Source organism: Ochotona curzoniae, unplaced genomic scaffold (genome assembly GCF_017591425.1).
Source record: "Ochotona curzoniae isolate NIBS_2020 unplaced genomic scaffold, NIBS_Ocur_1.0 scaffold_4505, whole genome shotgun sequence".
In the NCBI taxonomy this organism is placed as follows: Eukaryota; Metazoa; Chordata; class Mammalia; order Lagomorpha; family Ochotonidae; genus Ochotona; species Ochotona curzoniae.
This window is the reverse complement of record NW_024467118.1, coordinates 52,277,671-52,302,982: the sequence shown is the minus strand read 5'-3', so window position 1 is coordinate 52,302,982 and position 25,312 is coordinate 52,277,671. Positions and strand designations below refer to the sequence as shown.

At 37.5% G+C, this 25,312-nt stretch overlaps 1 protein-coding gene across 3 annotated transcripts in view; it reads left to right on the top strand.

Moving 5' to 3' along the window:
* The window catches only part of VPS37A (VPS37A subunit of ESCRT-I), a 48,822-nt gene that overhangs the window by 17,652 nt on the left and 5,858 nt on the right, over nt 1–25,312 (top strand). For 2 of the 3 annotated variants that reach the window (XM_040965787.1, XM_040965786.1), the window contains 7 exons: nt 6,585–6,699; nt 7,459–7,559; nt 14,994–15,216; nt 16,781–16,851; nt 23,892–24,019; nt 24,105–24,163; nt 24,239–24,307. In XM_040965787.1, the coding sequence (XP_040821721.1) occupies nt 6,585–6,699; nt 7,459–7,559; nt 14,994–15,216; nt 16,781–16,851; nt 23,892–24,019; nt 24,105–24,163; nt 24,239–24,307 (766 nt within the window). The remainder of the gene's footprint in view (nt 1–6,584; nt 6,700–7,458; nt 7,560–14,993; nt 15,217–16,780; nt 16,852–23,891; nt 24,020–24,104; nt 24,164–24,238; nt 24,308–25,312) is intronic. The other variant, XM_040965788.1, reaches the window with a different exon arrangement.

Here is a 25,312-nt window from a genome sequence, read left to right as displayed (position 1 = left end):
ATTGTGGATTGAGCTGCTATAAATATAGCAGTGCAGGTCACTTTTTCAAATGCAGCTTTCACTTCCTTTGGATATATTCCCAGCAGTGGTTATCTGGGTCCTATGTTAGACCAGTTTCTTTTTCTTACCTAATAGTTCTAGCAAGGAATTATACTATATTGAATAGCAATAGTGAAAGTGGACATCCTTGTCTAGTTCCATATCTTAGTGGAAAAACTTCCAGTTTTTCCCCATTTAATATTGGTTGTATTGTAGAATGTTCCTTCTCTTCCTGTCTTATGTTAGGTTTTTTAGTATGGAACAGATTTCATCAGATACCTTCTTGACATCTATTGAAATGATTATACAGTTTTTACTTTTCAATTTGTTGATGTGGTATTGTCACATGTATTAATTTGCATATGTTAAAATATCCCTGCATGCCAGGGATAAATCCCACCTGGTCCAATTAGATGATCTGTCTAATAAATTCCAGGATACAATATTGGCTAGTATTTTTTTAAGGATTTTTATGTCTGTTCATCAAGGATATGAAGCCATGGTTTTTTGTTTTGTTTTGTTTTTGTTTTTTGTTGCGTGTCTATCGGGCTTTGGATTTAAGATGATATTGACTTCATCAAGTTTGGAAGAATTGCCTCCCTTTCTATGGTTTTGAATAGCTTGTGGGGATTTGGGGGTAAGTTCTTCTTGAGATGTTTCATAGAATTCAGAAGTGCAGTTATCCAGTCCTGGCCTCTTTTGTTGTTGGGAGGGATTTAATTGCTGATTCAATCTCAGTTCTGATTATAGGTCTATTCAGATTTTTAATTACTTCAAAATTCAATTCTGATAAATTTTATATGTCCAAAATCTGTCCATATCTTCTAGGTCTTCTAATTTATTGATATATAATTGCTTGTAATAGTACCTCATTATTTTAGGCATTTCTGAGATATCTTTTCTATTTTTTATTCTATTGATTCATCTTTGATTCTATTGATTCATCACTTCTGCCTCCTTTTTATGAGTATTTGGGATAGTGGAGAATCTATTTTGTTGATTTTCTCAAAGAACCAACTCTGATTCATTGTTCTTATGTATTTCTCTTTTGATCTCTATTTGCTTTATTTCCTCTCTTATTTTGGTTATGTCTTTTTTCCGGTAATCCTGGGATTATTTCGTTCTTTGTTCTAGTGCCTTCAGTCATATGGTTAGATCATTTGTGTGTTGCCTTTTCTAGAAGTTTCTTGACATAGGCAGTAATTGCAGTAAATTTTCCTCTTAGCACTGCCTTGGTTGTGTCCTACAAGTTTTGATATGATGTGTTGAAGCCTTCATTCGTTTCTGATCAGTTTTTAAAATGTTTTTCAGTCTCCAGGTATTTGCATATCATTTGAAGTATTTTGACATGTTGGTCTCCAGTTTTGCTCCATAATGATCTAGGAGGATGCATGGGATGATTTCAATTTTTTAAAATTTGCTGAGGCTTGTTTTGTGGCCTGAAATGTGATAAATCCCAGAGAGGCTTGTGTGTAATGATGAAAAAAAGTGCACTCTGTGTCTGTGAGATGAAAGGTTCTCTAGATATGAATAAGTCCTTTTACTCTAGTCTCTGGGTAAGCTCTCTTGTTTCCTTTCTGAGTTTCTGTCTCATTGATCTGTCTATTGATGTTAGTGGAGGGTGTTAAAGTCCCTATTATTATTGTTTTGAAGTCTGTTTCTCCCTTTAAGTCCATTACTGCTTGTTTCACATAGTTAGATGCCCTGGCTTAGTGTGCATGTATTTATTATGGTGATTTCTTCTTGCTGAAGGGATCCCTTGATTGTTATGTGGTGTCCTTCTTCATCTCTTTTAATGCTTTTCATGTCAAAGCTTATATTATCTGATATATGAATGGCTGTACCAGCTCGTTTTTTGTTTGTTTGTTTCTATTAGCCTGGAATATCCTTTTCCATTCTTTCAGTTTCTGTATGTCTCTGTTAGTGAATGTGTCTACTACAGGCAACACATAGATGGGTCCTGATTTTTTGGTTTTTTTGTTTGTTTTTAATCCAGTCTGCTAGTCTGTATACTTGCATAATCTGTATGATGAGCATTTAAGGTATCATAAAGGGTTAATATCGACAAGTAATGATTTGGTTCAGTCATTTTAGCAATGGGTTTCTCATTGGTTGGTTTAGGTTTCTTTCATCATTTTATTGAAATGTTCTCCATGCTTGCCTTTGGATTCAAAAGGTGCTATTTTTCTTTGTTTGTAGCATAACTTTAAGCAACATTTGTTGCTGGCATACAGGAAGTCTTTGTACTTTTGTTTGCTTTGGAAGTACCTTATTTCATTTTCAAAGACAAAGAAAAGCTTTGCTGGGTAAATTACTCTGGAATATATCACTCCATTCTCTTCGGGCCAGTAGGGTTTCCTCAGAGAGATCAGTTGTGAGTCTGATTGGGGTTCCTTTTCCTTTATAAGTTAATTGACTTTTCTCACATGCATACTGCAATATCTTTTTTTTTTTTTTTTTTTTAATGTTCAACTGAAGAATGCTTCCTTGTTATATGTCACGGCCAGGGTTGCTTTTGGTCAGCTCTCTTCACAGTCCTGTGCCCATCCTGGTTGGTCCTTTTTTTTTTTAACACGATTCTTTCTCTGTGTGAGAAAAGTTCTCATTTACTATTTTATTGAATACATCTTTTTTTTTTTTTTTATTGGAAAGGTGGATATACAGAGAGGAGAGACAGAGAGGAAAATCTTCCGTCCGATGATTCACTCCCCAAGTGAGCGCAACAGCTGATGCTATGCCAATCCGAAGCCAGGAACCTCTTCCGGGTCTCCCATGCAGGTGCAGGGTCCCAAAGCTTTGTGCTGTCCTCAACTGCTTTCCGGGCCACAGGAAGGGAACTGGAAGGGAAGTGGGGCTGCCGGGATAGAACCGGCACCCATATGGGATCCCGGGCTTGCAAGGCAAGGACCTTAACCACTGCGCCACCGCGCCGGGCCCTGAATACATCTTTTAACCCAGCTTTTCTTTCCATGCCTTCAGGAACTTCTTGTAATTCTTATATTTGGCCTTTTGATAGTGCCCCTTAATCCTTGGTTGCTCTTCTTAATTTTGTTCAACTCTTGCAGTTTTTTGACTGTTTCAGCACTATTGAAGTTCTTCCAAATCTGATATTCTTTCTACTGCCTTATTTATTCTGTCATTTAAGCTTTCCACTGAATTTTTAATATGCTGTGATTTATTCTTTTTTTTTTCTAAGATTTATTTATTTATTGGAAAGTCAGATATACAGAGAGGAGGAGAGACAGAGAGGAAGATCTTCTGTCCGATGATTCACTCCCCAAGTGAGCACAAAGGCCAATGCTATGCCGATCTGAAGCCAGGATCCAGGAACTTCTTCCGGGTATCCCACACGGGTGCAGCGTCCCAAAGCTCTGGGCCGTCCTCAACTGCTTTCCCAGGCCACAAGCAGGGAGCTGGATGGGAAGTGGAGCTGCTGGGATTAGAACCTGCGCCCATTTGGGATCCCGGTGTGTTCAAGGCGAGGACTTTAGCAGCTAGGCCATGCCGCCGGGTCCGCTGTGATGTATTCTTAATTTCTAATAATTCAGTTTGATTTTGTTTCCATGTTGCTACTTCCTGTGTCATGTATTCCTTAAATTACTTGATTTCTGTATGTGTTTCTTAATGTTTTTGCGTAACTTTATAGCAGTTTCTAAAAATTCTTTATCTGGCAGTTCCTCAATGTCTGTCTCAGGTAAGTCTGAGATTGACACATTGTCTTTATCTCCATTATTGGGGAGCTGTCAGTTACCTCGTTCATTGTGCCTGTGCCTTTTCTTTGGTTATAGCAACTCTGATTAGCAGATTCTTCTTGGGGCCAATTTCTGAGTTGTGCCCACTTCTTTTTGCTATCACTTGCACCACTCCCTTCAGTGAATTTCAGTCCCAGACTCCTGTGCTATACTTCTGCCTCTGCCACTGTCTGCCGTCATGGCTCTGGGTCATCACTTTGTACTCCCTATGATTCTGTGTTGTGACCACACTTTTTCTGCTCAGCTTTTCTACTCCTGGTCCCAGGAGTGCCCAGTTTTTAGGAGATACAAGCTGTAACTTTGTCACAGGGCGGTTATTGGCCCCTGTTGCGTTGATTCTTTTTTTTCTCTCCTTACTGGAACCTGCTGGCAATTAGATCTAGGGATAACCCAAACCTATTTTAGATGGAGTGCTGGGGTTGCCAAGTCAACATTATTTTGCTAATGGGACCAGTGTAATATGTTGAGATGGAAGTAAGTTCTCCACTGGCTCAGTGCTTGCACAACTTGCTGTTGTTCCCCCAAGGGCTTTTCCACAGAATTCAGAATGGCACCCAATGTGGCACTAGTGAGGATCTGTGAAGCGAAATCCACCCTGTTCCCACACTCATCCTCTAGGCCTGTGCCATTCTGCTCTGCTCATAATCAGATTAAAACAAAATTGAAAACAAAAACCGCCGAGACCCACAGTTCAATTGGCTGGGTTTGTGGTGAACATTTCCTGAGTTTGCGGTGAACTCTGCTTCCTGCTTGACTACTAGTGGAGCTCTGATCACCACTGGAGTACCTGGTCACTGCAGCACTGCTCCGCTGTCTGCTGCTTCCCCATGTTCTCGGTTCTCCAGGCATCACTCTGCCATCAGCCTGTCTTGTTTCCTGGGATAGCACCTTTTCTGCTTCTCTTTAGCTAATTGCTCTCTGTTATGATCTGTCCTCGCCTTATTCTGCCATCTTGCTCTCCTTAACATTTGATTTTAAAAATTAAATAAAATAAGAGAAATAGCAAGAGAAATCTCTCACTTGCTGGTTACTCGCCAAATGGTTGTAACTGCCAGGGCAGGGCCCGGATGAAGCCAGGAGCCAGGAACTCCATTTAGGTTTCTTACCATGTACTTGGATGTCTACATTACCTTCCCTGGTGCATTAGCAGGAAGCTAGCTAGATTGGGCTGGGGATTCCAACCTATACTCCAATATGGGATGCTGATGTTGCAAGCAGTGATTTTGCTTTGCCACAATGGTGGTCCTCTACATAAGCTTTTAGAATCCTCACAAGAGTCCTGCAAACTAGGGCAAATGACAGACATGATAAATATATTGGAGTCAAGGTATAAACCCACATTAGTTGGAGTCCAGAGACCATTTGGTACCTTTTCTTTGAAGCTAGTTTCGAATTTTTCACCTTCGTAATAAGTATAGTAATTTAAAATTTTTGAAAAATTTTTTACTCGAAAAACCAACAAAGATCGATTTCTCTTATTTCAGGTACATTTTCCAAATTCTCACATTAGCCAGGGCCAGCCAAACCAAAGCCAGAAACCAGGAACTCGATCTTGGTTTCCCACGTGGGTGGCAGGGACCTAAGTACTGAGCTGTCAACTGCTGCCTTCCAGAATGTACATTAGCAGGAAGCTGAAATTGGGAATAAAGCTAACACTTGAACCCAAGCACCGTGATATGGGATATTTACATCTCAAATGATATCTTGACTGTTGGGCCACCTAAATGACCTGTAAAGAACACCCAGTGCCTAGACAGGCACAGTTCTGTAACAAGTAGACTTCTGAGACATTGAGGGAATATGCAGTTTAAGGGAAAGTATTTTGAGTTTTAGAGACTTGGAAAACAGCACTCGTATTCTGTATACTCCCACTCTTAAAAAAAATTCACTGGCTAATCTCATTTTTAATAAAGATGTTTATTTTATCTGAAAGAATTACTGAGTGAAAGAGAGACATTTTCCATCTGGTGGTACACTTCCCAAATAGCTGCCTTAACCAAAGTTGGGCCAATCCAAATCCAGGAGCATCTTCTGGGTCTCCAGTGTGGTTGCAGGAGCCATCCTTCTCTACTTTTCCAGATCATTAGCAAGGAGCTGGATCAAAGGTAGAGTAGCTGGGACACAAACTGGCACTCACATGGGATGTTGGCACCACCCTGTACTGCCTCACTAATGCTAATTTTATATTAGTTCAAAAATAGTTAAAATTTTTCCTTTTTTAATATTGAAAATTTTCTTTACTTGAAACAATTGTGATTAACCCGAGTGTTGGGAGATGTAATTTAATTGAGATGTTTAGAGGGGAGCCATATATGGAACCAAGAAAGGATGGCAACCACACTATTTCAGTCCTAGAACTTTCTGTTGCCTGCTTTACTTTTGGGAAAAAGTAATAATGCAATGATTTCTGGCAGCGTTTCAAAAGTACTTCAGACAGAAGACTACATTACTACATGTTGTAGTTTCATAGCCAGACAGGGGTAGTAGAGCTCCCTGGGTCCAGTGCCTTATAGAGACCATGAATAGCTTGGTATGTCATGTTTGGAAACAATTGGCAATGCGTCAAATATTCCGTAGCTCAGGATGTTCATATATTCCACATCAAAAATATTTTCTTTGTTGGAATACTATGTAAGTAAAATGCTAGGTCTTAGGTTTTTAGTTGGCAACCATAAAAGGGAAATTAATCGTTTATCTGTGTACGATTATACAACTGTGCTTTTAACTTTAAGATCATGATGATAGAATTTAACATTTGTTGTATTTGTTGTTCATCTGTTCTGTCCTTACCAGATTACTTCCTCCACAGTTTCCTCAGGAAAAGCCGGTGATCAGTGTTTATCCACCCATACGACATCACTTAATGGATAAACAAGGAATATATGTTACCTCGCCATTAGTGAACAATGTACGTATTTTAAAGTGATCTAACAAGTACACTATCTTTCTTTGAAATATTTAAAAAATCTGGAGTTCATTTAAAATTTCATTTTTCAAATTAGTATAATTTGGTCATATATAACAGATAATAATGTGTTTATGTAAGATTCTGCCTTAAAATTCTTGGGAAAGAATGTAATCAATCTAAAGGACTATAACTTCAGTGTACCTGTGAATCTTCAAATTACTGTAATTAGTGAAATATTGAGATATCTGTTGATTAAATAAATGGATTTTTACCCTGCTTTGGTGATTTATGATACTGAATTTGTAAAAACTTTTAAAATGTGCACTTTTAGTTGATGATACACCACATCCTTTTTTTCTCTTAAATTGAAAAAATTATTTTTTTCTTTCAGAGATTTGATTTTTTTTTTAATTTGAAAGGCAGAGCTAAAGATAGGAAAGACAAAAAGGTCTTTCCTCTGCTTGTTTGCTCCCCAAATGGCTACAATGACTGGAGCTGAGTTGATCCAAACCCACTCCCAAGTAGGTACATGGGCTCACTGACTTGAGTCATACTCTACTGCTTTCGCAGGCCAGAAACAGGGAACAGGGTTGGAAGTGGAGCAGCTGGTACATGACCAAGTGCTCATGTGACAGAAGCTTAGACCACTATGCCATGGCACTGGCCCCAGGATAAAATTTATACTGAAATTATGTTAATGAGACTTTATAATCTGTTTCTGAATATAATGTGGTGATCATGTTTTATTCTTGCTTTCAGTTTACAATGCACTCAGATCTTGGAAAAATTATTCAGAGTTTGTTGGATGAGTTTTGGAAGAATCCTCCAGTTTTAGCTCCTACTTCCACAGCATTTCCATAGTGAGTATATTAATAATAAATTCTTTGCATTTGCATTCTAATTTATCATAATAATGAACATATAGTTTAAAAATCAAGACATATTAGAAGACCATCCTCTCATTTCCACACTCCTATTGTCTCACAAGTATGTGTATACTTTTCAGCAACTCTGCTATCCTTTTCAATTGTTTTTTCTAGCATGCTCCCATCTTCCCAAGTAATGTGAATATTCTGCTGTCTCTTAGTTCTTTCATTTTAGATACTGTCTATTAACCCACTATTATAATAGAATGAGGATTTTAACTTTACAAAGCTTTCCTTTTCCCCTTATCTTACTGGTGAAAATACATTGTACTTTTGCAGAAGTCAATATTAATCTAAAAGTTGTCCATTTCTGAACTAACTGTATCATGATTATGATATGTTTCTTTTTTCTGGAATTAATAGCCTGAGTTTCCCATTGTTTTTGTGTTCTTAGAACCTCTTACCTTTCCACATGTTGCTAAGTTTCCTGATTTTCTTAAATTGGTACAGAGCCTTTATAGTTCCAAAAAAAATCTTTTTTTTTTTTAATTTATTTTTGTTGCAAAGACAGATTTACAGAAAGAAGGAGAGAAGTCTTCCATCTGCTACTTGACTCCTCAAGTAGCTGCACCAGCTGGGGCTCAGCCAATCCCAAGCCAGGAACCAGGAGCTTCTTCTGGGTCACCCATGCAGGTGCAGGGTCCCAGGGTTTTGTGGTATCTTCTTCTGCTTTCCCAGGCCACAGGCAGGGAGCTGGATGGGAAGTAGAGCAGCCAGGACAGGAACCAGCGCCCCTATGGGATCATGGCGCATGTAAGGCCAGAACTTTAGCCACTAGGCTACTGTGCTGGACCCCCTAAAATATCTTTAAGCCCTTCCTTCCCCCTTAACCCCAAAATACCAATCAAGTGATCTCTAGGTTCCTTTTTATATTCTGGAGAGACTGCTCCATGTTTTCTTCCTGTCTGAGATGCTCTGACTGCTGCACAGCTCTCATCTTGGAACTTTTCCGGGAAACCCCTTTGCTCCTTTCTTTTATTGTATTCGCCAGGTTTGGATTTTTTTTCTCTTTCTCAGTGTATTCGCTTGTATCTTACTGCCTTCCAGTACTGTGCTGAATGGAGGTATGTCTTACTAAGAATGAACATCAGTTTTTTCCATAAACTTGGCAATGAAATAATGACATTTCTTTTTGTTAGAAATCAGTGAAAGTTGCTTGTTTTGCTTTATTTTTTTGTGTTAGCTGAAATGACTTCAAGTGTGGGGGGTGAATAATCTGAAGAGTCACTTAATTCTCAGGTCTGACAGATACTCTTAGCTAAATTCTGAGATCTTAGTAGAAGCTATCAGCTAATATTATCTGGCTAAGGCCTATTCACGGCCTGGCTCCTCACAGTGTATTTTGTTGAGGTCTGAGGACAGATATCCCCAGAAAAAGAACCAGCCATCCAACTGGAAGAAATACTTACTGCTTTTGTATATCTAGCCCTGGATATCAGTGAGCATTTTTCCTTTTCTTTCTTTTTTCCTTTCATTATTTTTACTGGAAAGGCAGATTTACAGAGAGTAGAGACCGAGAGAAGGATCTTCCATTGGTTGGTTCACTCCTCAAGTGGCTACAATGACTAGAGCCGAGTCGATTCGAAGCCATGAGCTTTTTCCAAATCTCCCACATGGGTGCAGGTCCCAAGACTTTGAGTGATCCTCTACTGTTTTCCAAGGCCACAAGCAGGGAAAGATGGGAAGTGAAGCCTCTGGGGCATGAACTCATGCTGATTTGGGATCCCTGTACTTGCAATAGAAGGATTAGCTAGTGAGCCATTATGCCAGGCCATTCAGCAGCATCTACTGCATTTGATTTACATTGAAAGTTACAAAGTCACATCCAAATTTGTCAAGGAAATAGACCACATGTCCCCATGGGCTGACACAATTCAAGAATTCTGTGACACTAGATTCAGTCTTGTGTTTAGTTTGCATTTGGTTGAGGTATAAGTGAAGCATATCAGTTATGTTCCTGAAGAATAGTTCTTTATCTGAAGACAACGGAGTTAAGAGACAGGGTGGCTCCCCTCGTAACTCATAATGCAATAGGATAACTATTATGAACCATTTTGCTCAAAATGGTAGAAAATAAAAGCACACAGGGCAACTGGTCCATAGCAATTTTGAAATTTAGCTAGATCAATATTTTTTTGAGTAAGGCAGAATCTTACTTGATGGAAGTGATTCTTCGATGGATCTTTCTGGGATCTTGGTTCTGTTTTCTTTTTATAAAATGTAAATGTTATTGATATAGTTTTTTTACTGCTCACTTCCATTATGTGTAAGTTTAAGGGTCCATAGGCTTCTTTTCATTTGGTATGGTTTTGGTTCTTTTTAGATCAGTAATACAGTTCCTATAAAACGTTTGTGGTTTTCATGTAAGTCTATTTTTTCACTCATTTCATTAAACTAAAGCAACACCCACAGAACTGTTGGCCTTCCATGAGACCACTGAGGGAGAACACTTGTAACAGTCTGAGAAGGCCTTTTTTTCTTCCTGGACTGTTCTCTGAGTTACAGCATTGATTTGCTTAGCAGTGTCAAAAATCTAGATTACTCTGGTTTTGAACTTTGACTTCTAAGATGCTGCTTAATTTAATAATTAAGAGAATATAGGAGTGAAAGACATTTTCAAACCCAAGAAGTCTTATATTGTGTATTTAACATTTCTTTACCTTATTTCTGCCTTCTTTATTTTACTGGTTTCAGTTAGAAGTCAAGTAGACTCTTTAACACTCTAGAAATCTTGACTTGCTTATCCTATAGATTCTGTTTTTCCACGTTGTTGCAAGCAGCAGTGTTAGTAAACTTTCTGGTGTTGCAATGAGCAACTCATCCACGGTTCTAACTAATGTGTTGGGTTCTAACTAATGTGCTCTTTAGTCTTACATATTCTAAAGATACGTTTCCCCTGCTTGGTCTCAATGCCACTCCAAAATTTTAGAGGTTTTTTTTTTTTTTTTTGTCATAGTACCATTCTATTTTCCCAAATCAGTTCTTATTAGTATAAGCTAGATAACAAATTACCAACAAAATTATGGGTAAAGGCATGAATACATTTATTTTGCTCATTAGTTTGTAGTTCTGAGAGTTCATGTATGTTCATGAAGCATTAACTGGCTCCTCACACAGGCTGGAATAGGCAGAGTGGCCTGTGTGTCTGTTTCTTATGCTTTCTTTCACCATGATGGCTAAGTTCCAAGAGTAAGAACCCTAAGGAGCAAATAGTAAAAAGTCATATGGCTTTATGTATTTCAGCTACTAAAATCATTCAGCATCTCTTTCACAGTATGTCTGTCAATACTATTAGAAAGTTTTGACCAGATTAAAGCAGAGAAAGCAAATATTTACTTGTTGATTTACTTGTTGACTTGGAAGGCAAGGTTACAGAGAATGTCAGGTAAAGATGTTCCATCTGGTTCACTCCCCAAATTGGTGCAGTGGCAGGACTGGAACCTGGAGCGCTGTCTGCATTTGTCATGTGAAAGGCAAGGGCTGAAGCACTTGGGCTATTTTTGCAGGCATTGTAGGTGACCCACTGCACCACAGTGCCAGCCCCAGGTTTCTCCTCCTTGATACCAAGAGCATACAGTATCAGAAATATTAATTTGGCCATTTATAGAAAACAGCAGTATGCCCAAAATGCTCAGAAGATAAAGTTTGGAGACTTTTTTTGTTGTTACTGTCCATAGTCTAGGCTAACTATTGCTAGGATATTCAATGCCATATTTCTTTCTGATCCTTTGTGACTTAAAATTATCTGGAGTTTCTGAAATTTGATGATGATACAACTAATCTGCAGCATCCTTGGGTATTTTGGGGCAAGCCTTTTCAATCTAGAGATTCATGTCTTCATTTCCAGTAAATTTTTTTTTTTTTCAATTTTCTTCCTACCTGTTTTCTTTCTTTATAAAACTCCTTGAAATGTGACATTGCAGAGTTATCTGAATTTGCATAGTTCCTCTTCACAGAATAGTTTTTGGCCTTATTTCCTACTCTTCTTATTTCATTTTGAAGAACATTTTCTTGTTCAGAAGTCAAGCTGCATGGTTGACACTGCTTATACATCTCATTAGCTGGCTTTTCTAGTTGTTAGGTTTCTTAGTCCTTGCAGTCACTTCCTCATCTTTAACCTACTACCCCGAGTTTTTTGGGATAAAGAGTTTGTGTCCCTGTCACCCACAAACGGATGGCTCCAGTTTTCCTTCTGGCTCAGCCTGGTTCTTGCACACAATTGGGTGGTGAACAACAGTAAGAAGGCTCTCTCTCTGTTTCTCTGTCTTTCAAGTAAATGAAAAATAAACTTTTTAAAAAGTTTTTAATTTAATTTTTTGAATGGGACTTTTGTTTACTTAAAATCAAAAAAGTACAAAAGCATATAAAATAAAAAGGTCTTCCTAACTTTTTTCCTTGCAATTTTTTTCTCTCTCGTGTCAGAGGTGTGTATCTGTGTGTGTGTAAGTCCTGAGATATTTTATGCATATATAAGGAAATGTACATATGCAATATTTTATTCTCCCCCTCTTTACAGAAATGGTATCATTGTTCCCCTAATAGTATACTTTGGAGACTTTTCCATGGTATATGAGACACTTCTTCATTGCTCCTTATGACCAGTGTGCTCATGTATGGATGTACTATAATTTATTGAACAGCACTCCTGTTGCTGAATTTTCCTTCTTCAGTGTCCCCAGTGCTACTCTCAGTGTTTTACACAATGTGTATATATTTGTTGGATAAATTATAATTTTTTGTTTTGACAAGTACCATAAAGTTGCCTTCAAATTAGTTGCACCAGCTTCTACTCCTTTATATTATACCTGTTTCCACATACCTTTGAGGTACTATCAGAAATGGATCCTTTGTCAGTGGATAGAAAATGACATGTTAGTATAATTTAAGGTGTACTTATCTTACTACCAGTGCAGCTGTTTTTGCTTTATAGATTTTTTTTCCTTTTTTGTGATCTGTACTGTCCTACCCTCCACGTAGTTACTGAGTTTTAGTCTTATATCAATTTACAACAATTTCTTATATTTTTGAGTAATTATCCCTGTTGTATGTTTGAAGTGTTTTAGTAAATTTGTGTTATGAAAAACATTGTCATGTAGTCATTTTTTGATGTTGTACTAGATTTTGTCATCATTTTTTTTTCCAGTGAATTCCGAATTTGGATCATAGAAAGTTCTGTCCCATTTTAAGGTTGCATTTTCCCAATGTTTTCCTTCTAAAAATTTTCAGGATGTTTAAGTCTTTCCTGTGTTAGATTTTATCTACCTCATTATAATTTTTGAATGGAATTCTCATACTACTTTTTATTTTCCACAGGAAAGCCTGTATTATTACTTAATTACCAAATTCATGCTTTAGCAGGGAAGCTTAGATAGTTCCATTAATCTGCCTATCCATTCATCAATACAATATGTAGGTTTTATTATTGAAGTTTAATAATTTGTTTTCCTATATGCTAGGGCCAGTATTATTTGCTCTCCATTTTCATGTTTTCTATTTTTCTGGTTTCTTTTTCTGTATAAATTTAAATGTCATTAAACATATTTCATTTAACAAATGTGACCTTCAGGCAAAATTTCCTACTCAAGTGGATTTCTATCATTAAATAAATGATTTATCATCATTTTTTCATTTGAAAGGCAGAGTTTTACAGAAAGAGAAGGACACAGAGAGAGGTGTTCCATCTGCCGGTTCACTTGCTAAATTGCCATGATGGCCAAATTTGAGCTGATCCAAAGCTGGGAGCCAGGAGCTTCTTCCTAGCTTTCCCCGGGAATGGAGGGCCTAAGGCCTCAGACCATCCTTTGCTGCTTCCCATGCCATAAGCAGAAAGCTGAGTCAGCAGCAGAGTAGCTGGGACATGAACCAGCTCCCAAATGGAATCCCAGTGCTTGCAGGTGGAGGATTAGCTTCTATGTCACTGTGCCAACCCTACTCCCTTATTTAATCTATGTTTGGAAAGTCTTAAACATAAAGTGAAACATTTTAATAATTTATATTATTGAAAAAATAGTCAAAAGTTCTTTGTCCTTTGCATGATAGTGACTGGCTCATAATAATGTACTGTATCAATTCAAATATCAGTATTTGGATGATTCACTGCATTTAGGACTAAAATACCTTAATCTTAGCCAGTCTGAATATTTTTAAAGAGGTACAAAAGTTTAAATAGATATCTACTGCATTATTCTATGATTACGTCCAATGCTGTCCCTCTTTTTAATATAAAAGCATATATAGATGCATATACAAATCTTTTTAATATCTTAAGATTCTTTAGCAGATCATTTGTATATTTAGTTTTCCTGTAAAATTGTCTAGAAAAGGGCACAGTATGATGGCTCAGTGGCTATCTCCTCAACTTGAACGCAGTGGAATCCCATATGGGTGTTGGTTTGTGTCCTGGCTGCTCTGCTTCCCTTGCAGCTCCACTCCATGGCCTGGGAAAGCAGTCAAGGATGGCCCAAAACCTGTACCTATGTGGGAGGCCCATAAGAAGCTCCTGGCTTGGGATCGGCTGAGCTCCAGCCATTGGGGCATTTTGGGAAGTGAACCAACATATGGAACACCTTTCTGTCTCAACTTCTTTCTGTAAATCTACCTTTCCAATAAAAATAAATCTTTGAAAAAATGGTCAAGAAAAACAGTCTTGATACGCAGTCACATTTTTGCCTAATATAGTGCAAACTACAAGGCAGCTTGCATTAATATGAAGTTTCTGGATTAAATATTTTCCATTCTCCATATGAATAAATTGATTGATGCCAGTGAAATGTTTAACACTCAAAAACAGATGTATATTCAGTAGTATTCTGAATAGTTGAATTGTATGCTTTCTGAATTAATCTTTTCATAGGAACCACAATATACTTTTGAGAGGGTTTATATTTTATCACTTTACGTAATACTTAAGCTCATTATATGATTGTAGTAACCACCATCACTTGGCATAAATAATTTCTGTCTTTAATCGTGACTGTCACAGGCAGTGTATTGTGGCATAGTGGATTAAACTGCCACCTGTATACTTATCAAAGTGCGGTCCGCTTCCCAAACTGCTTCCAATCCAGCCACCTGCTATTGTACCTGGGAAAGCAACAGAATAGTCCAAGTATTTGGGCATATATGATCAACCTGAGAAATACGGTTGAAGTTCTTTGCTTCTGGTTTCAGCCTAGGCTACCTCAGCTATTGTAGCCACTTGGGAAGTGAACCAATGGATTAACAATCCCTTCTTTGTTTCTCTCTCTGTCTCTCTCCCTTTTAAATAAATCTTTGACTACAAAACATGATTATTGTTACTCGGAACAATTCAGGAATAGTTTTACATGTTTCATTTCTAAAAGGTAATGCTGCTTTTTTTCCCTTTAGCCTATACAGTAACCCAAGTGGAATGCCTCCTTACACTTCTCAGGGTTTTCCATGTCTTCCTCCGTATCCTCCACAAGAAGCCAACAGGAATATTTCTTTGTCTGTTGCCGACACTGTTTCTTCTTCAACAACAAGTTGCACACCAGCAAAGCCTGCCGCACCTTCTTTTGGCATCCTTTCCAATCTGCCATTACCTGTTCCTACAGCAGACACTGCTACACCGGTTGGTATCTTCAGTTATGTGTATTTTTTACTCTTGATATTCAATCACCAGACATTACAAAATGTCAGTTTTTGTTTTTAGTTATATATTTCTTTGAGAGAGAAGCAGACAAAGAGAGGTCAGGGGATCAAGGGAGCTAGGTACTGAATCCAGGTTTCCCCCATGACTGAGCAGGAACCCAACCACTTGAGCCTGCACAGTGACATCCCAGGATCTGCATTGGCAGGTGGCTACAATCAGGAGCCAGAAGCAGAGAGCAAACCTAGATAAGCTGATATATATATATAGGACTCAGGTGTCTTGTCTGATTGGCTAAGCCAGATATCATCCCCAATCTTGTGTGTGTTTTTAAATTTTTTAATTTATTTGTTTAATATATTTATTTGAAAAGGCAAAGTTTTCGAAAGAGATCCTCCATCTACTCAGTCACCCCTCAGTTGGTTGCAAAAGCCAGGACCTCCATTCTGATGTTCCAAATGTTTGCAGGAGTCCCAGGACTGTGCTCATTGTCAACTGCTTTCATTAATAGGGAGCTGGGTGGGAAGTGGAACAGCCAGGGCTCAATTTGGCACCCAAATGGGATGTGGGACTCACTGTACTATATTACAGCACCAGCCCTTGTTTTAAGTTGTTTGATAGAAAGCTCTGTCATCCACTGATTGACTCTAAATTCTTGTAACATCCTGGCATGGGCCAAGCTGAAGCTAGGCTGGATCCCCTGTATGAGCCTTCACCTCCTGTCTGTCGTAACACTTGTGGAAAGCTCAACCAGTTCTGTATTTTTAACCAGTTCATCCTAATGACATTTTTGTGAAGCTGTCACATAGAGTGTAAGCAAATATGTAAAATGCAACCATGAGGAGAAGTGGATCAAATTGTGTATGGCTTCCAGCTTCAGTTAACCTGTTGGTTTAAGAAAGTTGTGTCTTCTTAAGCTAGTAACTTTTACTATGTGGAATGATTCAGGAAACTATCATATGTGCACAAGATATATAAAGGGATTTTGAATTCTGTAGTGTTAACTCACCAATCATGACCCATAGTAATACTGAAATATTGTAAAAACCTTATGTTAGTCAATATTATTAATCTAAGAGTTTGTAATCATCTAGAGTATAGTGCCTAGTGGACTGTTTTTTCCAGAACTTTTGTAATTGTGTTAATAAAGCTTTCAGCAAGCTGCAGTTGGTTTAACAATTAAAAGAAATGTTCAGAGGTCCCCAAGAATAAAACGTCATATACATTCAAACAGTGGAGACTCAGTTCCTCATCTACCCTAATGCCTCATTTAACTTAGGTTTGTAACAATTCAAACTATTGCCAGATTAAGTTGTTTTAAACTTAATGCCTCTCAATCAAGAAAAATACCATTTGTATATATCAATGAAATCCACAGATAATTCTCTGTACTTGTCATGGATTTATGCAGGTGCTTAAGAAAGAGATCTCTGTGGGTATACACACAGCCTTCACTAAAAAAGAAAGTAAAAAAAAAAGCAACCCCATATGTGCAAGCACCCAAAAAGATGGCTGAAATTTAATATCATTTAAAATTCTTCTTTAGATAAGCCAAAATGGTTTTGGTTACAAGATGCCAGAAGTCCCTGAAGCATTTCCAGAACTCTCAGAACTAAGGTAAAAACATAGAGAGTAAAGTTAGTTTTATTGTCTGTTTTATTTATAAGCGTAAGTCAGATCATTTTATATCCATATTCAATAAAAAGACTATTAAATTTTTCACTATTCTCATACTGTGGGTATGTTAGTGGGAAACTTTTATAAACCAGTTTTAGGTCCTACAGATTGTATTTTTTGAGTAATTAGTATAGGATTTTTGTAGCTGGCAGAAATGATATACTAGTTATCAAAATCATAGTGTTCTTTCGTGTGGCTTGCAATTTTAAAAACATTTCTCAATATGTTTATTCCTGTTGATTTCAAAATGTGTTTTGACCTATTGTAGATCTTTAAAATATATAGAAAGAAAAATAGAATAAGGATATGCTAAAGTAGTTTTGTAAAAAGATTTTATTTATTTAACTTGGAAGTCAGAGTCACAGAGCTTCTGTCCGTTGGTTCATTCACAACATGGCACAGCATGATCTGAGCTGATCAGGACTCAGGAATTCTTTTCTAGTCTCCCAGATAATGCAGGGGCCCCAAGACTTGGGTCCTCTTCTATTGCTTTCCCAGTCCTTAAGCAGGGATCTGAATCAGGAAAGGGAACTTAGCCTGCACCCATATGGATGCTGGCACTGCAGGCAGAGGATGAGCCCCCTGAGATGCCATGTCATCACTGAGCTCGGTGTTTACAGAGCCAAAATTATGTTCACATTTTTGGCAGATAAATTTGTAGTAATTAGGATACAGTTATTAAACACTGTTCCTTTAAGATAACCTGTGAGAAGAGTGGCCATCAGTTTTGGGAATAAGTGCATCCTTTATAGCCCAATGAGGATTTATACTACTAATAAGGCTCATTAATAAGATTGTTGGACAGTTACAAAAATGTTTTTGAAGTTCTTTTTCTGTTTTGGATATATCCAACAGAAGTGTACAGCCAAATATCTATGACAAATTTCGTAGCTGGAGTTTTTATATTTGACCCAAAATTTAACAGTTTTTAAAATACTTTTTTTTTGTTAAAAATAAATGTTTCCAGTATAATACAGTCATTCCAAAGGATAACGCTTATAACTGTTAAGGTTAGAATTCCTATTTTATAAAGGCCATTCCTTTCTTTTTTTCCTCCTTTTCTTGTTACTCTGATTTTTTTCTTATAGTCCTAATCAACATGCTCATCATACCCAAAATTTACAGATTATTTAATATTATTTTTCTTAATGTTTTAATAATTATTTCTTGACAGTTTGGACCAAGATTCAGTACAAAAGACACCTATTAGATTTGAATAAAGTTCTCTTAAATATCTTTTGGTCACGAAGTATTTTTTCCCCCCAAGTTGTATACACTCATTCATAAACAAAATACATTAATATTCATATTTGTATCCATTCATACATATGATTCATTCAAGTATTTGAAAGGCACAGTTAAGAGGGAGATACAGAGAGATAAATCTATCCATTGGGTCACTCTGCAAATGGCTGCTGTGGCTGCTATAACTGGACTGGTCCAAAGCCAGGAGCTGAGGACTTTTTCCAGGCCTCCTGTGTGGATGCAGGGGCTCAAGCATTCAAGCCGTGCTTCACTGTCTTCCCAAGCACATTGGCAGGAGCTAGTGCCTCAGACAGGGGCTTTATCCACTCCACCACAGCGTCAAACCCAATATATATTTTATATTTAGTGATGAAATTAGTTATTAGTACAGTAATATTTCTCATATTTGTTTTGGTCCAAACATCCTTGTAGTACCATTAAGGATATTCTTTTTATTTTCCATGTTTCTTTGGTTTGGCTGGCACTGGGCTCATAATAGTAATTACTTTTTTGTCAATGCCTACATTATAATAAATGCAAGGATGACTGATTGCCCTAATTTTAGTGACATTAAGGTTAGATCTTATTGAAGCATCTGAAATGATTGACCATTTAGTATTAACAGTTGCAAATATGATTTCTTTATTTGTATGATTGGAATTTATTATCCAGGATTCTGTACACACTCATCCATGAACATTCTTTTACCCAAACTAGAGTCAACCATTTCTGTAACGGGCGCTTCTTTTCTTAACAATACCAGCTTTATTACTAAGGTTATAAATTCAAGTTAAGTTTTTTTTTCTTTTATTTTTAGTATGTGCCATACAAGTATGTACAGCCAAATGCTATTTTTTAATGTCTCTAAATATTTCTGCATGATTAATAAAAGAATTTAAAAAAACCCTTCCCTTATATTATAGATATAATAGATCTGTTGAGTATTTAAGCACACAAGTTAAAATTGGGAGATTGTTAGTGGGTGCTTGTGCATTCCTTGGTAGTCTTGTAGTAATCTGACATTTTACAGTAGCAAAGACTGTTGACTTTGTAGAGACTTGGAGAATTTCATTGGCTGTGATTTGGCCAAAGCTACCATTAGAATCAGGCATTGACCGGCTATAAAACTGAGTGGATACATCAATCTCCAGCATTTTTGCTGAACCAAAATTTTACAGTAACTGCCCTGGTCTATTTCCAATTTTGATTTTTTTTCCCCATCAACATATATTGTGTAGAAATAGGAAGAATCTTTTGATAATACCAGCTTGTTGTGGACATTACTCCTTTGGATAGATTTTGTTACTGATAGATTATGGTTGGAAGAAATAAATAACTTGTACTTCACATGTCAATTAGGGTGGTTCTTATAAAAAGCATTGAGGAAATAATATCTTAATTAAGTGAAAGATTTAAAAAATGGTTATTGTATGGATTCTCTGCTGAATAAAAGGAGATACAAATTTCAACTTTTCATTTACTCAAGTAGAACTTTCTAGAGTTAACCTCAGGTCATGGTATAGCTGTGAACCAGAATTGTGATTTTAAAGAATATTGGTATATTCATTGAATCTGTGTTCCCTTATGTATTTCCTATCAAGAATACATTATATTTATATTCCATGTGGTTGATATCCTACGCATTTTTTTGCTTTTTAAATATTAATAGCATGAAATGCGCTTGTTTTTGTGATCAGATTACCCTATGACTAACACCCAAATTAAGGACAAACTGTTACCAATACCCCAGTGTTCTCTCAGTTTCTCTCCTCTTCGTTTCTAACATGTGAAATGCATGTTTTGTTTTGTTTTGTTTTGTTTTATGGTGTGGTTTAGTTAAGCATTTAGAACTATAAAGCAAATGACATAACTTTCACAGAATTTTTATCCTCTATACATTAATAAGTAAGAAAAAAATGATCTTTTTAGGTTTGGTTTATTGCATTTAGAGTAATGGTCACCAGTTACATCTATTTTGTTGCAAATGTTAGTTCATTTTTATGGATGAGTAATATTTCATCTTATGTATATACATTGGTTTCTGTATCCAACTCATCAGCTGATGGGTATCTGAGTTGATTCCATATTTTTTGTGAATTGATCTTCTCTAAACAAGTGATTATAGGTAACTTTCATAAGCTGAATTAATTTCCTTTGGGTATATTCCTCAGCGTGAAATGGCAGAATAGCTGGGTTCTTGCAGAACCTTTATTCCATCAGGGTTTACATTTCTACCAACAGAATATACAGTTACTATTTTCTCTACTTCCTTACGAGCATGTGTAATTTTTTTTATTTTTTGGATGATAGCCATCTAACTAGAATGAGGTGATACTTTATCACAGTTTTTATTTGTATATTCCTCATTGCTGGTAATCCTGACAGTTTTTTTCAGGATTTTTTCATTTAATTGTTTTTCCTTTTTGTGGAGAGGCTTCTTACTTGATGTAATTCTACTTGTTGAGTTTGGCTTTTACTGCCTGTGCTTCTGAGGTCTTCTCTGAGAAATCCTGTGTTTGGCCGGTGACATGCAGTATTTCTTCTGTTTTCCTCTAGGAATCTTGGGGTTCAAGGTCTTTTTTTTGTTTTGTTTTGTTTTGTTTTGTTTTTTTACAAACCCTTGTGTCGAGGGCTGACTTTCAATAGATCGCAGCGAGGGAGCTGCTCTGCTACGTACGAAACCCCGACCCAGAAGCAGGTCATCTACGAATGGTTTAGCGCCAGGTTCCCCACGAACGTGCGCTGCGTGATGGGCGAGAGGGCGGCCCCCTTTCTGGCCGCGCCCCCCCCCCCTTTCCGGCCGCACCCCTCAAGGTCTTAAGTTCAGAATTTTTGTCCACTCTGAATGGGTTTTTGTGTAGGTTTAAAGGTAGGGTCTTGTTTCATATTACTGTATGTGGAAATCCTATTTTCCCAGTACAAGGCAAGTATCAGGTTATGTAAGCAGCCTTGTAAAATGTCTTTTTTTTTTTTCCATTTTTAAATTATATTTTTGACAATCTTTACATAGTTAGGGTAAAAAGGCTTAAGGGCTACAGAAAAATGGGTAAGACTATTATTTCCATATTGTTCCTTCATATATCTGAGATAAAGGGGGATTTTAAGGGAGAAGCCCCACCCAGCCTCCCACCCACCCCAGGTCCCCGATGTGGGATATGCTCCGAGGATCTTGCTCAAGTGGTTTTGATATTCAACAGCAAGTACAGGGCCCAGCACAGTCCATCGCCCTGATCAGCTGGTAGTTGTTGCAATTGCTGGGTCAATTCTGTTTCCAGCCCTGTCTTCCACTGGAACCAATGGATGTTGCAGTCCAGCCTGATTCTGCCTACCACACACTCGGCCCTCACATAAGCCAGTGGGAGCTGTAGCCTAGTTGGAACAACCCACAATGACATCCATTAGGCCTGGCCCTGCACTGGTTAGGTCTGTGTCTTGCCAGAGGAGTTGTCCAGGCTTCTCCATCAGAACCCTTCCCAATGCCAGGGGTTCCATGACCCAACCCTACTCAGTTCACCTCCTGTCCTAGCAGGAACAGTGGCTTTTCCTGACTGGCCTTCAGTCCAATCTGGTTTTTGCTGTTGGATGTTTCAGCCCAGCCACGGCTCGTCCATACCCACATACAGCTCATACATGGCTCAGTAGGGGTTGAGACCTAGCCTAGTCCGTTCCACATCTACCCTGATCCTCCAGAACACCAGAAGGTGTTGGAGTCTGGCCCGACTTGCTGTGTCCAGTCCTAGTCCACACTTGTGCCAAGGGAGACTACAACCATATCCTGATCAGAACGCAGCCCCAATTCCAGGCCACGCGCCCCTTGGTGGGAACCCTTAGCTCCCCAACGAGGCTTGTTCCCAGCCATAGATCGTGCGCATGTCCGTGGTTGCTGTGACTCGGCTTGGCCCAGCCCCTCACCTCTCCCAACCCCTGCCTTAGACACTGTTTTTTAGCATTCCTGGCTCACACAGACCAGTAGGTGCAAGAGCCTAGCTCGGCATGCCCTGTGCTCCATCCTTGTTCCTAATTTTACTTATGGGCTAAGGTTTGTAGCATGTCTTGAAATCTAATATTGTGATGCCTGTGGCCTGTGGCTTTGGCTGTCTGGTGTCTCTTGTTTTTACATGATTTTAAGATTTTTTAAAATGCATCTGTGAAGAATGTCCTTGTTTTATTTGTAATCACATTTGGGTAGAATAGACAGTCTGGTGACGTTAAGTCCTCCAGTCTACAAGCATGAAAGATCTTTCTGTGTCTGCTATTTTTCTATTTGCTTCACTCATTTTAGATTTCATTGTAGAGATCTTTGATTTCCATGGTTAAATTTGTCCCAAGGTATCTACATTTTTTTTGTAGCTGTTGTGAATGAGACTGATCTTACAAGTTCTTTCGCCACAGCGTTATTGGTGGGTAAGAAGGCTGACAATTTTTGTGTGTTAGCTTTGCATACTACAGCTTTACTGAGTTCTTCTACAAGGTGCAGTGATCCAAGAATGTCTTGGTGGAGTCATTTGGTTGCCATGTATATAGGCTTATGTCATACGCATCAGAAGTAATTTGATTTCCTCTTCCAATTTGTCTCCCTTTGATTTTGTAATTGTTGCCACATACCGCCTCTGGCTGAAACTTGTATTGACTACTAATGGTTATTGGTTCCTGATCTTGGTGGAAATATTTCTAGCTTTTCCTCATTTAGTAGGTGTTGTGAGTTTGTCATGCACTGCTTCAAATGGGTTTAGATATGTTCCTCCTATGTAATTTGTTGTTGTTGTATTTTATCAAATGCCTTTTTTGCATTTGTTGAGATAATCATAGTTTTTATCCTTCATTCTGTTGATTTGCTTATCTTGAACCATTCCTGTTTCCCTGGGCTAAATCTCCCTTCATCCCTGTGGATGAGTGTTTTTGGGTTAGGTTTTGCATCTATATTCCATGGGGTTAATGGTCTATAATTCACTTATTTGTTGTGTATCTTTCTGATTTTAGAATTAAACTATGCTAGGCCTGTACAGTGAGTTTAGAAGTATTCCCTACTTTCCATTTATCTTCAATGCTTTAAGAATTGGGGAATTATTTTCCTGAAAGTTGGGTTGAATTCAGCAATAAAACCATCTGATTTTGGGCTTTTCTCTGTTGGGAGGCTCTTTATAACTGATTGAATCTCAGCTTAGGTGACTGGTTTATTCAGGTTTTCTAAATCTTCATGTTTTAATTTTGGTTGATTACATGTGTCCAAAAATTATCCATTTTTTAAGATCTTCCAATTTATTGCCATATAGCTATTTGTAATAATTGTTTGCCCATTATTATTTGTATTAATGTGGCATAAGTTATAATATTTCCTTTCCATCTTTGGTTTTGTTTTTTTGGGTGCCCCTACCACCACACCTTTTTTTTTTTTTTTTTTTTTTTTTTGTAGCTGTGCCAGTGGTTTACCAGTTTTAATTTTTTTCAAAAGAATAGCTATTGATTGCACTTACCTTTTATATAGTTTTTACATTTCTATGCTAATTTTATTTCCTTAATCCTACTGATTTTGGCGTTTTGTTTTTCTTGTTAATCTCCAACTTTGCTGTGGTCAGAAGAGATATAGGAAATGGCTTTATTTATCCTTCTGTGTTTTTATATAAAAGTGGATACCTTTAACTATTTAGAATCCTGTCAACTAAATAAAATTTATCTTCATGGAGAAAAATTGAGATGGCTGATATTAACATTCTTCTTTATTTTTGCCTTTCTAGTGTGTCACAGCTAACAGATATGAACGAACAAGAGGAGATCCTACTAGAGCAGTTTCTCACTTTGCCCCAACTAAAACAAATTATTAACGACAAGGATGACTTAGTAAAAAGTATTGAGGAACTAGCAAGTATGTCTTTCCTTATTTTACCTCTATAGTTTCCTGAGAAAAATGTGATCTTTTCCTAGAAATAAACCAGAGTCTTATCTTGCAGGAAAAAATCTCCTTTTGGAGCCTAGCTTGGAAGCCAAAAGACAAACTGTTTTAGATAAGGTGAGTTAGTGGTCATCTTGAAGCAATATATATTACTTAATAATAGAATAAATAGCATATGCTTTTCTTTTTCAGTATGAATTACTTACCCAGATGAAATCTGCTTTTGAAAAGAAGATGCAAAGGCAGCATGAACTTAGCGAGGTAAGATCTTTGTGTTCTTTTCCTTTCCCATAAGAATGTTTTAATGCCCACGAGCCACATTCAGTTGCATTGTTAACTAGAACCATTAAATAGGCATCTGATTTTATAAGACATGATAACTTTAAATGTACATGAGCAGTCCCTTTAATCTTTTATCCTCTGGTTCATTGCCCTAATGTTCACAGCAGCTGGGGCTTGCTGAGACAGAAGCCAGGGGGTAGGAGCTCCATCTGGGTCTCCCATGTGGATGGCAGCAGTCCAAGCCCTTGAGCTGTTACCACTGGCTTCCTCTCAGGATGCATTAGCAGGGAGCTGTGAGGGAAGCTGAGGAGCTAGAACTCCGATATCACATGCAGGCATCACAGTTAGCAGCTTAACGTGCTGTGCCATGATGCCTACCCCAGATTTGAGCGTTTTAGCTGGTGTGTTAAATGCCATGCCAGGCTTCTACCTCAAGGTATTTATAATTTGTATATATTTAGATGTAAATATTGCTTCATTGAATCATGCCATGTAAATGAGGATATGCTTTTCTTTCCCACATTATGATCACTGTCCTGATTTCTTCAGCTAATTAATATGTTTTGAAGAAATAAGCAGTATATATGTATATGTCTACATTTGAAGCATATGGGAAAACATTTGTGGTTGTTAAAATGTTAAAACTTTAAAAAGTACACAGACACAAAATTGGAATATGATCATTTATTTTATAACATATGTTCGTGGAATATTGGCCTTTTAGTAAGCAATAATGAAGTACTTTTGTTTACCTTTAGGTTTAGATTGTATTTTACCAAAATAATTTCTAGTGGTTGATGCTATCTTTACTAAATAATCAACATTAAAGTAACATTCAACAATAAACTAAAGACAGTGTGACTGAGTTTGGTTGTTCATCTGTTTATAAAATCCAGGGATTTTTTTTTCTATTAATGATGTAACTTCCTATATTTGTCTGTAAATGTTTTGGCATGTTGGTCAAAAAGATAACTTTCACAGTGA